This window comes from Carcharodon carcharias, chromosome 18 (genome assembly GCF_017639515.1).
Source record: "Carcharodon carcharias isolate sCarCar2 chromosome 18, sCarCar2.pri, whole genome shotgun sequence".
NCBI lineage: Eukaryota > Metazoa > Chordata > Chondrichthyes > Lamniformes > Lamnidae > Carcharodon > Carcharodon carcharias.
Window position 1 is genome coordinate 98,629,335 of NC_054484.1, and position 15,303 is coordinate 98,644,637.

The following is a 15,303-nucleotide window of genomic DNA, read 5'->3' on the forward strand; positions in this document are numbered from 1 at the left end:
TTGGACTACTGCATGAGTCATTCTTCACATGGTTGACTACAGGTCTCTTCTGCTTTTATCAGGCACCTGTAAAAAGTAAATGATGTAAATAACGTGGCAAATCATTATGTAAAGGTTAGCTATCCCTTTTCACCAGATTCAATGAAGGCTTTCTCTGTAAATCAAACTTTGTTGAGCGAAAACATTCTCCCACTCTTTCCCATTCTCCTAGCTAATCCATTATCATTTCTTCCTCTCAACTAATTTTATTACAATTTCATGTACATGATTTGCTAAAGCATCAACCACACCTTGATAACACCATTTTCATTTTACACCGAATCTTGAATTTTGAGTGCATTCTGCGTCATACATCATTCAGTCAGCATTGGTATGGCAACTGCAATAGTGCTGTACCATCTATGTTATAACTAATAATGGCAATAATAGAACCATTCTGGATATTTCTCTCAAATGCATTTATTATTTTTGACATTTAGCAGACACCTTTATCCAGGGCAACTTACATACTATGTAACTCACTTATACATTAGGCATATTCCAACATGAGACACTAACAATTAGGATATTGGGGTCAAGATTCATGAAGCGAGGACTCTCTTGGTGAATTGTTTGCCAGGGACACAGTACCTCATCCAGGCACTGTGCTTGGAAAGATTGAGGAGCAGATATTCACCCTAGGGTACTGAGTCTTTGTGTGAAACTGTTTTAGCAGGGACAGTAAAATAGGGGGAAACACAAAGAAATCTATTGTCTATTGGTGGCTAACGGACAGGGGATTTGTTGCCAATTAATTACCTCAACACACAGCCAGTCACCTTTCACCAGGAATTATCATACTACTTAAGAATATGCTATATTAATCATGTTTGCCACTGAGAATAACCTCTAATTTATAGGGCTGAAGTATCTGGACTGGTTGACTATATGCCCATGCTTCTACCCTTTCCATCCCCAGCCTTCATTTGGAAGTATTCCTTCACCACATTCATTCACATAAGCCTCATATGGAATGTCATTTCCTCACAGCCACCTTGGGCCAGATTCCAACACTGCCCCTCACGATTCAAAGTGGGTTTGACTCTTGTATTTTATCAGCCGTAAAGTACTTTCAGACGTTCAGTGGTCATGGAATGTGCTATATAAATGCAATTCCTTCCTTCCTCCCTCCCTTTATCTAAGACAGCCCAGAGCAGCAGGGAGACACCAGCTACAAGTGGAACACCCCGCACCACCCCCAGCCAAACATGTGATCTCCATGAGGGGGAAGCACTTTCTAATGAGGGAATCTATTTTCAAGGGTTTTGGAAATGGGCAAGTAGGAGGGCATGTGCTGGTAAGGGCTTGTTGTGATGTTTTTATTGTATTCTTTAGTAATTCTGTAACATGAAACCTTCTACTGCCCCTCCTGAAAGTGACATGAGCTTGGCCCCCTAAGAACCCATCTGAACCTCTCTGTCTCTTGCCCTGCTCTAGCTTTGGTACAAGGCAAAGAAATTGATGTCATAGCGTCCTGCAGTGCCCATACTTTATATCACAGTCTCACTCACTCTATCCCTCACAAGCTCCGACCCAGAGACTGGGCAAGGGTAAATCTGAGATTAAAGGGAGAACATCATGGGCCAGAGCCACACTTTGGCATTTCATTAACAGTCACTGGGTCAACAGAAATGTTCAAGGCTGAGATTGGTAGATTTGTGCTAGGTAAGGGTATTAAAGGATCTGGAAAAATGGTGGGTAAATGGATTTGAGGCATAGATCAGCCATTGTCTACAACTGAATTAACATTTGAGAGGCCAAATGGTCCACACTTGCACTTACATAAAAGATTAGCCTAAGAGTAATGGTGAGATCTTTTGGAGAAATATTGGGTGGAAGATTTTCTTTGTATTGTCTATTACACCCGCCTGTAAGAATGTGTTTACAGTTTTGTGTACCTCAAGGAACTGTTCTCCCCCCTTATGGTGATTATTAGTGCAAAGCTAGACAAGACAGCACAAGGCACTAATAACTGGAAAAAAAAGAGCGAGGCTCCAGGGGAAATGGTGCAAAACATAAGAACAAGCAATCATTTATTGCCTATTACAGAAAGGTCCCTAAAGAAGCCTTGGAATTTTGTTCCATCAAGCTGCTGGTTTCAGATCTGAAAACCTGGGATTGAATTGACCTTGTACGTTGGGTATGGATTTTGTTACTTCAATTGTCCCCAGTACGGCTTTAAAAGCATCACATTGATTCCGTTTCTTCCTATTAAGAAGAATAAATATTTGCAGGTTGTGTGTATGTCTGTTTCTTTTTGTGTGTGCGGGTCTGCCTGTATCTATAAACGTGTATACATGTGTGTTTGTGTATGCATGTGTGCATGTGTCTATTTGTGTGATTCTACATGTGTGTGTGTATGTACATGCCTGTATGCGCGTGCATGTCAGTGCTGTTCAGTCACAGGTGTCACCAGATTCAAAGGTAAAAATGTCTGAATAATATCACCCTGGGCATAATGGTCAATTGGAAGAATGTGTAATCTTACTTGTGTTAATGGTGTAAGTCAATTAGGTTTCATTTGCCTGGATATAAAAAGTTTCAGAGTGCCAGCCCTGCTTGCCAGGGTGGCTGTGATGGGTGTTGAGCTACCTGTTATTGTAAACTGTGCATTCCTGACCCTGAATAACTACTGGCATATTTCACAAAAGGATTCCACCTGTTGAGATAGCTGCTATCACAAGGGGATCACTGGCTTGATCTAAACTCAAGCTCTAACGCAGAAGCAGCCTATATGGCTTATCATCTTCAGGTCAGGAATAGAGAGCCTACCCAGCATTGGTGATTTGGGACTTCTACGGCTTGTCACCTGAAACCAGTTCACTGATACAGGAAAGGTTTAAAACACGTCTAAGCCTTTCACTCTTAGCAGAAGGCTTCTTCCCTACAAAGGATTGGAGAGAAGGTTTCTCCTGTTCTGGCCTGAGTTTTTAGGGGTCAAAACCAGATCTTCATTGCTAATATTACAACGCACACTATGGTAGTGTAATGGTTATGTTGCTGCACTAGGCATTCAGGGACCCAGGCTAGTAATCCAAAACCTACACTAATAATCCAGTCAGCCTGAATGCAAATGCAATGTTGGCGGTTTGAGGATTTGAATTCAGTTTAAACAAAACACTGGTATCAGTAAAAATGATCTTGAAGCTGTTGGATTATCATTAAAGCCCTTTATGGAAAGAAGCCAACTGTCCTTATCCGGTCTGTCATATATGTGACCAGTCCCACACCAGCATGGGTGAGGCTCTAAACTGACCACTGAGTGGCCTCACAACTACTCAGCTGGATGGGGGATTAGGAATGGATGCTAAATGATGGGCTTTCCAGAGGTGCCTGCATACAGAGAGTGAATTTTTTTAAGTATCATAGTCTGAAACTGCTCTTAACAATAAGGACACAAGGCAGCACCTGGCACTGTAGCTGAAATCTGAACCCAAGGGTATATTGCTGGAGAGGTTTTTGAGGGGTAATTCGTAGGGTGAGTGAGAAAGCAGGTTCAATGTATCATTAAGTGCAAGTCATGTTTCGAGAAGATTGTGATTTTGGGAGCAAGAATTATGGTTTACCTCTGACTGTCTGCCAGTTGAATCATAATCTGGTACATCTCTGTGCTACAAACTATGCTGTCTGGATTGTCACTATGTCACATTAGTACAGGGAATGAGGAGTGAAGGATTAGTGGATGAAATAACAAAAGCTATACAAGAAATTGTTAGTTTTAATATTTCTAACATGACTGGAAGCATTTGGTCAACAGTGCAAGGCAGAGATAATCTGTAACAATTAACTTCCTCGTCTCTGCTCTTCCCAAACTTTCTCACTGAAGTTCAGTATTTATTATTTTACCCATCCATGAAACATGTGTGAGAGTAAAGAGACCTAAAGACCTTGGTAAGATGTAATATTATGGAAATTTGTAAATATCTTAAAATTATTTGGTGAAACGCAATAGACATGTTTCTGAGGGAAACTCGGTATGAAGTTGCAATGTTCCAAAACACATTATTAAACTAACTTCATTTGTATCTTTTCATCAGGGTTCAAGGTGAAAACAAAACTAGTTAAGGTGCAGCGTGAATTGGATGCACACAGCGCTCTGTTTACAATATGATACAAAACTCTGACTTTCCATTTTCCTTACTAAGACGCTCCTTATTATTCAGGTCCAGTCTTGACTTTGCTTCATCTTCTCCCCTGGAGATAACTGTGTTCTCAGGGCACTTGTTATGCTTGGGTCCGTTGGTTTCCGTATCTTCATAGTAAAAAAAAAAATCTGATATTAATAGAATCAACTCATCAAATGATGTACTCAAAATATAAAAGTGAATTGGTTCACCATCCAGAGTCATTGTGCATCATTGATGCACTTAATTCCCAATAAATGCCAGAGTACGAGCTGTAGACCATTAATCTATTCAAAGTGCTGCCTCAGGGAGATCGGTTGAAGTTTTAAAAATTTATTAAAGGTAAGAATGAATTTTCCTGACGTGTCCCCCTCATTTAAAACATAAAAATTTTCTGAACATTTTAAACCCCTCATGAAACCTCATCCTGTTTCATGTTGTTTTGGAAGGCCGCCTGGTCTCTTCGCCTGGTTGGACGGGTAGGTCCATTAATCATTTAATTACTTTTTAAATGGCCTTAATAGGCCAGTGATAGGTCAGCAGGGGCGCAGCCGAACTGAAAATCTAAATGACATTGGGACGCATGCCGGGTGTCACCCCCCATCATCTTACACGTCAGCAAGCGGGTCCCACCCTCTCTCACCGACTGGAAAATGCTGCCCAATGATTTGCTAGATGGTTGCTATGAGAACAACACACATTTAAAATTTAATTTCAATATCAAATAACAACAACAACATGCATTTATATAGCCCTTCCCCTCTGCAAGCGTCCTGAGTGAAATTTATTTTAGGTTATCTCAGTTGTTATGGGACCTGATCCATGCCTTTGCAACTGCAAGATTCTGCTATTCCAATTCTATACTGGCCGGCCTCTCATCCTCTCTTCAGTAAACTTCAGTTCATTAAAATATTTGCTACTTGCATTCTATTCCACACCAAGACCCCATCACCCATCACCCCTGTTCTGGTTGACCTACAGGGGCATCTTTTAGACTTGCTCAAAAATGTGTTATGGATGGGGAGAGATGGCAGGATATCCTTTTCCCTTTGTCCTTTCTTCCCGGTTGATCACAACAAGATCTGTTCTCAGAAGAAGTATTTTAAATATTTTTTGTGTTGCGAATTTGAATAATAAACATGATGCAGGCTTTCGGGTAGGTTTAAATCAAAGGAAAGGATAACATTTATTCACACAACATCCTGAAAAGTAAACGTAATGAAACACACTTACCCCCTCACACACACACACATACACACAAATAAAGATGGATTCTAGAGACAAAGCATGCATTTAGGTTATTAACCAAAGTAAATCACAAGTCCAAATTTCAGTCCTTTAAAAAATGCACCAATAGTAGGTTCTCTCTCATGGTTCTTTGGACAAATGGGAGTTTGAAGCCTCTGGGTTCCCAGACGAAGTCGTGGCCAAGTTTTGTAGAGGCGAAGCTTTGCAGGTAAAACCAAATGAGTCCCTCTTTCTCACTGCCTGAGTTGACTGGATGTTAGGCAGGGTCCTGTTCTTTTTTCTGGAGGATGGTCCCTCTTGTCCTATTAGTTTGCAAACTGACCTGCTGGATTCCCTTGTGGGGTAATAAACCTGTTATCTCCAGCCAGTTTCAGTCGCATGATGGCACGTTTCAGTGCCTCCCATTGTCCACAATAATGGGTTGGAGCTGGGGTGATCGATACACAATGGGGGAAAGACTGATAACCCATCAACAAACTAGCTACAATTAGCTCATTGAAGGCTTTATTTGATATTCCCTCCTCACGGCCCTGGCAGCTCTGGTAGTCATTGCCTGTTAAATCTGGTGAGGGTGGTCAATTTCCACCTGGGAAAACCTTTTGCATTTGGGGGCTTTCCAGAAGCAGGTTCAGACATGAATTCATTTGTTGTCTGTGCAGAAATTACAAACATTAGTCTCTTGACATATTGGGCAATACTTTGATCACTTTTTAAAGTCAATTAAGAACATAAGAACTAGGAGCAGGAGTAGGCAATTCAGCCCCTTGAGCCTGCCCCGTCATTCAATATGATTGTGGCGGATCTAATTTCGGCCTCAACTCTAATTTCCCACCCTCTCCCCATAACCTTTCAACCCATTACCAATTAAAAATCTATCTATCTCCTCCATAAATTTATTCAGCGTCCCGGCATCCACTGCACTCTGAGGTAGTGAATTCCACAGATTCACAACCCTTTGAGAAAAGTAATTCCTCCTCATCTCTGATTTAAATCTACCACCCCTTAGCCTACAACTATGGCCTCTCATTCTAGAATGTCCCATAAGGGGAAATATCCACTCCACATCTACTTTGTCTATCCTCTTTAGTATCTTATATACCTCAATTGGATCTCCACTCATCCTTCTAAACTCTAGCGAGTATAGGCCTAAAATGCTCAATCTCTCCTCATAAGACAAGCCCTGCATCTCTGGAATCAATCTAGTGAACCTCCTCAGAACCACCTCCAGTGCAACTACTTCCTTCCTCAAGTAAAGGGACCAAAACTGTGCACTGTACTCCAGGTGCGGTCTCACCAATGCCTTGTACTTCCCTATTTTTATACTCTATTCCTTTAGCAATAAATGCCAAAATTCTATTTGCCTTCCTTATTACCTGCTGTACCTGCATACTAGCTTTCAGCGATTCATGCACGAGGACACCCAGATCCCTCTGCACTGAAGCATTCTGAAGTTTCTCTCTATTTAAATAATAAGTCGCCTTTTTAGTCTTCCGGCCAAAATGGATAACCTCTCACTTATCCACCTTAAACTACATCTGCCAAATTTTGGCCCATCCACCTAACCTGTCCATATCCATTTGTAAATTTATTTCTTTATTACAACTTACTTTCCCATCTATTTTGGTGTCAGCTGCAAATTTAGCTTTGGTACCTTCTATCCCTGAATCCAAGTCATTAATATAGATTGTAAATAGTTGGGGCCCAAGGACTGAACCCTGTGGCACCCACTAGTTACACCTTGCCATCCAGAAAAAGACCCACTTATCCCGACTCTCTGCTTTCTGTTGATTAGCCAATCCTCTATCCAAGCTAATATATTACCCCTAACTCCGTGTGATGTTATCTTGTGTATTAATCTTTTGTGCGGCACCTTATCAAAGGCCTTGTGGAAGTCCAGATATGCTACACCTACAGGATCCCCATTATCCACTTTGCTTGTCACATCTTCAAAGAACTCTAGCAAATTAGTCAAACACGATTTACTCTTCATAAAACCATGCTGACTCTGATGGATTGCATTTTGACTTTCCAAATGCCCCATTACTATTTCCTTATTACTGGATTCCAACAATTTCCCAACGACAGACGTTAAACTAACTGGTCTAACTGGTTTCCTACTTTCTGCCTCCACCCTTTTTTGAATAAAGACATTATATTAGCATTTTTCCAATCCACTGGAACCTTTCCAGGATCCAGGGAATTTTGAAATATTATTACCAATGCATCCACTATTTCCACTACCACTTCCTTTCAGACCCTAGGATGTAGGCCATCAGATCCTGGGGACTTGGATTAAATCCAATAGTTTGCTCAGTACTTTTTCTCAGTAAATTTTCAAAAGTCTGCATTGACTGAAGTCTGTATCTTGAAAGTTAGGAATATATCATTCTTGCAGGCACGACATGACCGTCACTAATTTCAAGTCTTCATTCTTTCAAGAAAGTAATTGGTTTAGTATCTAAACTAATCAATCCACTCCTGTCAGCTCCCAGTGAAAGTCCTGAACTCAGCCCCTGATTTCACATCTCATCAATTCCTGCTCCGTCAAGCTGAAACCAGCAGTATATGGACTTGGTGGCGTCCTGTTTGACTCTGAGCTGAACTTCAAATCTTACATCTTATCCTGTGCCACAGGACCATCCTTTTCCCCTTTTGCAGCATTACTGAGTTCCTCTCTGAATGAGACAGTGTTCAAGAGATTTGATTGTTAAAATGGGATTCACTGTCGATCTCCTATGCTAAAATTACTCAAATATTCTTAGCTTTGAATTCATGGTCACTTTCCCCCACTTGCAGCTGACCGCACGTCTCCTGCAGGAAGCCCACATCAAGAACTTTGCTCGGTGGAATAATGATCAACTGGCAATGTGTCAGATTCCAGGCTCCCCACTGGAACACTTAGCTCTCATTCACTTCAGTGCTTTTTGTATTTCCTCACAGTGAATTGTTTGTGGATATTATGTTGTCAAGGTGGATCTCCAACCTGTTAAGTTTCCTAATGGGACAGTCCTCATTTGAATGATTAGCTTTTTTTAACCTTTAAATGTGTATCTCATTCCCTTTCTTCTCTAGAGTTGTTATCAAAATACTGGAATATTAAGCCCATCTAATAACACCGATCTGATTTGTTTCCCTGGCTGAAGAAGACAAGCTTACGTTTTAACTAGAGCCTTGCAGTATTCACACAACTTACCAGAAGGGTTACCTATGGGTGTCTGCTCACTGTCAGCATATTTCATGGTTAGAACAGGCTTGTGATCTTGATCTTCATTGTTATCTTGCTCTGTGAATTGAAGAAGAGGTTGGCTACCTATTTAGTGATGATTTGATGATGATCTGCATTAACCCTGTGATTAGACCATGACTCACCTGTAATCAATATTTCATCTCAGTTACTCATTAACCAGTAATTCAAGACCATAAAACGTATTGGTTTATCTCAAGATCTCAAGCTTTCTTCTGACGGGTAACTGGTTAAATTATTGATAATAAATAACAATTATTGGTTGAAATTATATTGCATCATATTAGTGGCAAACGTGTTAAAGTTTATATAAAATTATGTTGCCTTCTCTTTAAATGAAAAGACATTAATCACTACTTTTGAATGGTGCTAGAAAGGCAGACAGAGGGATTGCGTATGGATTTTAAAAATTTGTTCATGGGATGTGGGCATCTCTGGCTAGGCCAGCATTTATTGCCCATTACTAATTGCCCTTGTTCAGGCGGCATTTAAGAGTCAACCACAGGGCTGCGGGTCTGGAGTTACATGTAGGCCAGGCCAGCTAAGGGCAGCAGATTTCCTTCCCTAAAGGACATTAGTGAACCAGATGGGTTTTTACAACAATCAGCAATGGTTTCATGGTCGCCATCAGACATTTTAATTCCAAATTTTTTAAATTAAATTCAAAATACACCATCTGCAGTGGTGGGGTTCAAACCCAGAGCAATACCCTGGGTCCCTGGAATACTAGTCCAGTGAAAATACCACTATGCCATTGCCTCCCCATGATGCAGTGGTAACACATTGCTTAGCAATATCACACAGTCTCCTTAGGCTGCTGAAGGTGTCATTCAGTCAATGATTCTTCTCAAAAAAATGTTTCAAGGCCATGGAGTAGCAGCTTGATATCTGAAAGTGTCCTGGCATGAGGTCCTGGGTCAGCAGCAGGCTAGATTATTTTTGTGGGATCCAGGAGTGCACTAATGCTGCTCAGCACCCCTCAGAAATAACTTAATACTTATCTGCATTAGGTGCCTTCTTTACCATTATACATGTGTAGGATCAGAATCCCTCCAACTGAAAAATTTATGGAGTATAAAACCCAAACCATGGACATGTTTTGACCTCATGTTTTCTACCACAATACAGAAGCCAAGCAGATGCCAACAGCGCAGGGCTGTGCAGCAAGGGGTTAATTCAGACATTTCATAAAGACAGTGGCTCAAGAAAAAGGTTTGGACATTGACTGATTGCTATCGTGGAACAATATTACCAGGGAAATGCCATTACCTGCACAATTAAGAGACTGATTACCTGATACAATGGTACAAGGAATAGGCCATTGATATTCAAACTTTCACCGACCTTATAGCTGGGCACTGTACTGCCTCAAACCAACAGGAGCTTATTTAAACAATGGTATGAGCTGATCACATTCATCTGGGATATATTTTCCATGGAACGACTGTATTGTTTCAACCAGCATGAGCTGATCATATTCGCCTGGACTATGAGTAGAATAAACTAAGTGCTAACTACTGGGCATTGAAATGAGTTGGCCTGACCAGCAGCAGAAATTGTATAAGTGGGGACAGAAATTGTCGGACACCACTGTTTTCTGCAGGCTGTTAAGGAAGTTGGTAGAGTCTGGTCAACTCCACCGAGGGACCTACAACATCATTGGAAGACCAGCCAAGGGGTGATTGTCAGTACTAAGTTAGGATCTAAAGATTTAAGTATTAAGTTAGGAACAATGTCGGGGCTTTAGCTCTGATGGGACAGGGTTCTGGGTAACTGTAATTGTGACTGTATTTTGTGATTGCTGAATGCAGCCCTTCTCTGAGGGTTGTGGGTAATTCAATGAAGTGATTGTGAATTTATCAGGAGAAACTTGTCTCGCTGGTCATTCCATTCAAGCCATACACTTGTGAATCTGGTGTCACGAACTTGAGTGTGGGGAGAGTCTCTGAGGGAGAAAGGGAGCAACCCCTACACTTGCAGAGCCTGCACTTTGTAGGCTTCAGCCAATCCCAACCTAAATGGCAAATGAGATCCTATTAGCCTCATAGGACTTCGATACAGGGCATCGATTTCCATATTAAATTGTTTTTAGTTCCCTGTTAAGAACAGGCAAAGGAGGTCTTGTGGCACAGTGCGTTGTGTCTTTGAGTCAGAGGCCAGAGGCTTCAGATTCAAGTCCCTGCTTCAGGACTTGATGGAGTCCTGGACTTCATGGAATCATAACGTGGCCAAACAGGTTGAGTATCAACTTGTAAATCCACCCAGCATACGCTAATGACACGCAATAGGAGTGGGAGAGATTCCTGGTCAGCCATGGGATGGAAAGAAATTGGAGCCTCTTCCGTCACTATCCATGTAAAAGTGTATGTTGCCATAGCAGCTGGGCCTTGGTGGGGTGGGTGTCTGTTGGCTCTGTGGGCTGGGAGGCTGGTGTGGAACAGATTGCTGCCAACAGCATAAGGTTTGATCCCCGTTCCAGCTGGGATGGATTCAGGACCTGCTTCCTCGTCTCTACTGGTGACTGGGTCGGGCAGAGAACTCAAGAAGAAGGAGTTGCAGTGACAATCGTGTCCGGTAGGTTACCTACTGATGATAACCAGTCCACGGCTTTGCTGCTGGTGGGAGGTAGCTTAGAATTAAAAAAGGGAGGAAAATTAATCAGCAAAGGGAATCATCAATTTTGTAGTCAGTCAGGCAAATACATCTTTTCATGTGGCTGTATTTGATAAACTGAATGTAAACTATCAAGACAGCCAATAAGTTCAGATTGGGCTGGTACTTACAGCAGGATTCACAGCAAACAGTCTATTTTACAATGAACAAAGTCTACTTACTAAGAAAACAGAGTTCATTTATGCAGCACGCTCCAACAGTCTACAGAGTCTATTTAAAGTGAGTATCTACAAACTAGAGCAAACAAAATCCTGGTCAAAACTACAGCAATATCTCACAATTAAACTCAAGATGTTTTCTCCAGCAACCTGCAGTGAGTAGAGGGCAGTTACATGGCAGGGTTCAGATAGGTAAATAAAAGTTGTAATTATTGGTGTATTAAACCTTTTCCAATGCAGCCCTCATCACTGGCACTTTGCTGTTAATTTTTATCTAGCTAAGTAACACTACTCATGCCTCAATAGTGCTAACTGCAATTATCACCTTTGAATTCTGGTTGCAATAAGTGCCATATAATTGCCAAAGTTGTATTCTCCTCTAGTGAAACTCACCACTCTGCTTACACTGTTCAGATTTCCACTTGCTGCCATCGTTGCATTGGTTGGGGTCTCCTCCATAGCTCATTGGTGGCCTCCCCATGATGTCATCTTCAGTGGCATACAGATTCTGAACGAGAAAGTAGGTCATCATATTCCCTTTGCCTTTCACATTGATTGCTCCCCTCTCCACTATTTCAAAGCCTTTGTTCTGTAGGGCTCTGTAAGACAAGAGTATGGTTGTGTTGAAGTATACTTTTATAATAATATAGATAGAGGCTGCAGTCTTTGTCTATTTACCATTCATTTAGTGCCTTTCACAACCTCAGGATATTCTAAAAGTGCTGTTGACATGCAGTTGCTTTAGTAATGTAGGAACGCAATAGCCAATTTGTGCACAGTAAGGTTTCTATGAAATAGGTTTCTTTAGAAGCACTCGAGCTTGACAGTTTCACTCACAGTCTTGCTCGTATGTTTTGCTTTCACAGAGTGCTGATCCTTGTTCTGCTATTAACATATTCCGCATTTTGCTATCTTTATGCCACTGTCTGCACCTTCATTAGTCTTAAACACTACCATAAACACTCCCTTTGACTTGCATCCATGACATCTTTGTCAAATTTCTTCTAAGCTCCCACTCCCACCTATCCCTGACCTTCTATTTTGTACCACCTGCTCCACCCCCTCTTAAACGGTATAAAATCCATCACATTTCTCCTTCTCTTCAGATCTGAAGAAGGATCATATGGACTCAAAATATTAACTTTGTTTCTCTCTCCACAGATGCTGAGCTTTTCTGGCATTTTCTGTTTTCATTTCAGATTTCCAACATCTGCAGTGTTTTGCTTTCAGTTCAGTAATCCAAAGGCCCAGGCTTATGTCCTGGGGACATGACTTCAAATCCCATCATCGCAGCTGGTGGTACTTAAATTCAATTAATAAGCTCTGGAAAGCTAGTTTCAATAATGGTGACCTCTATTGCCCCCTCCCACGGCACCTTCCCATGCAACCACAGAAGGTGCAACACCTGCCCCTTCACTTCCTTTCTCCTCACCGTCCAAGGGCCCAAACAGTCCTTTCAAGTGAAGCAGCATTTCACTTTCATTTCCCACAATTTAGTCTACTGCATTCATTGCTCCCAATGCGGTTTCCTCTACAATGGAGAGACCAAACGCAGACTGGATGACCGCTTTGCAGAACACCTTCGGTCTGTCCGCAAGCATTACCCAGACCTCCCTGTCGTTTGCCATTTCAACACTCCACCCTGCTCTCATGCCCACATGTCCGTCCTTGGCCTGCTGCATTGTTCCAGTGAAGCTCAACGCAAACTGGAGGAACAGCACCTCATCTTCCGACTAGGCACTTTACAGCCTTCCGGACTGAATATTGAGTTCAACAATTTTAGATCTTGAACTCCCTCCTCTATCCCCAGCCCCTTTCCGTTTCTTCCCCCTCCTTTTTGTTTTTTCCAATAATTTATATAGACTTTTCTTTTCCCAACCATTTCCATTATTTTTAAATGTATTCCACCCATCGTTTATTTCACCGCACCCCCGCTAGAGCTACCTTGCTCGTCCTGCTCTCCACTCTTAATTAGCACATTCTTTTAGATAATATCACCACCTTCAACACCTCTTTGTTCTTTTGTCTGTGACATCTTTTGGTTATCTCCTCCTATCACTGGCTGCTTGTCCCAATAACCACCCCCCCCACCTTCCCCCCACCCCCCCCCCCCCCCCCCCCCCCCCCCCCCCCCCACCAAACCCCACCCCACCCACCCCAAACCAGCTTATATTTCACCACTTTCCTAGTTTTACTTAGTTCTGTTGAAGGGTCATAAGGACTCGAAATGTCAACTTTGCTCTTCTCCCCCGATGCTGCCAGACCTGCTGAGTTTTTCCAGGTATTTCTGTTTTTGTTATGAAACTATTGTCGATTATTGTAAAAACCCATCTGGTTCACTAATGTCCTTTAGGGAAGGAAATCTGCTGTCATTACCTGGTCTGGCCTACAGGTGACTCCAGACCCACAGCAATGTGGTTGACCCTTAACTGCCCTCTGAAATGGCCAAAGAAACCACTAAGCAAAGGCAATTAGGGATGCGGAACAAAAGCAGGTCTTGGCAGTGAAGTCCACATCCGATGAAAGAATAAATTTTTAAGAGTAGTCCAGAATTAGAGGAGCATTGAGATCTGAGGGTTGTAGAACTGGAGTAAAAGACGGAGATAGGGATTTGAAAACAAGCATGAGAATCTTAGAATGGAGATGTTGTCAGAACAAGAGACATTGTAGGTCAGTGAGCACAAGGGACAGTGGGTGAACAGAACTTGGGGCAGAGTGTTTAGCTGGATGTGTGGACACGTGCCCGACCTGCTCGAGTGTAAAATAGCGCGATATTTCAGTGGGCGGGTGCGCGTGAAAGAATTAAGAGGGCAATTAAGCCGATTGAAGTTCCAATTGTCCCCGATTTTTGCGGTCCATCCAACCTTACGGTTGGTTCTTGGGCAAATCTGTCAGGCGGGCTTTGCATTTTGATGAAACCTCATCCAAGGGTGGGATATGGTTTCCATTATTAAATTTAAATAAAATAAAAATCTATGGACAAAATTTTCATATGTTCAGGTGACTGATTCTGATGCGTGGACTTTTTTTCTGGATTTTAAAATCTTTATTTATTGGGTTTAAATTCTTCAGCCCCCTGAGGCAGCTCTCTGCCTTCAGGGAGCTTTCATTTCGTACTCCCCCACTCCCGTGTTTATGTCAGCACTCACCCACCTCCTGCCCCCACCCCAGCAGCACTGGGCATTTCAGCGTGTGTTTCACGTTAATTGGCCAGTCAGCGTGAACTCGCGGTTGGAGACTGATCGTGGATTGTGGTCCATTCCCCAGCTGCTGCCAGGCCCACCAATCACCACCGCACACTGACCTAAAAATCCTGCCCTTGTTGTGAGTTAAAATATGGGATCCAGAGTTTTGACAGGTTCAAAATGAGAAACAGCAGGGTAGCATTGGAATGCTCAACTCTGGAAGTTACAAAGGCATGGATAAGTGTTTCAACAGCAGCTGAGCTGAGGCAAGGTGGCGTTGGCAGAATTCACTACCTGTTCGCTGTTGGGCTGAGGTGGATTTTGCCTGGCACTCCGTGGCTCTCCATCCTTGAGGCAGTATTAACCGTGTCACCAAATAGACAGTATCTGGGCATCTTCTCTCCAACCACTCCAGCCAAAACTGGTCCAGAGTGTATGCCGACTCGGATCTGATTATGGAAAAGAAAGTCATGTCAATTCATTGGAAGAACCCACATTCTCATATGTCAGTATTTTTACATTGACTTTACGGCTGTGTTAAAAATAATCCTCCTCCGGTCTTCAGTTATTGGCATCTGAACACTAAGACCCTGCACAGATTCTCCTGCTCTCCTAGTAACTCCCACAGGTGA

The 15,303-nt window shown here is 42.3% G+C and overlaps 1 protein-coding gene across 1 annotated transcript in view; it reads right to left on the minus strand.

The window, feature by feature from the left end:
• Positions 1-488: 488 nt before the first annotated feature.
• LOC121290488 (guanylate cyclase soluble subunit beta-2-like) overlaps positions 489-15,303 on the minus strand; it is a 69,143-nt gene continuing 54,328 nt past the window's right edge. Inside the window, exons 14-17 of the mRNA XM_041210925.1 lie at positions 14,966-15,120; positions 11,880-12,085; positions 8,605-8,694; positions 489-4,291 (exon numbers count right to left, since the gene is read on the minus strand). Of these exons, the coding sequence (XP_041066859.1) occupies positions 4,140-4,291; positions 8,605-8,694; positions 11,880-12,085; positions 14,966-15,120 (603 nt within the window). The 3' untranslated portion in view covers positions 489-4,139. The remainder of the gene's footprint in view (positions 4,292-8,604; positions 8,695-11,879; positions 12,086-14,965; positions 15,121-15,303) is intronic.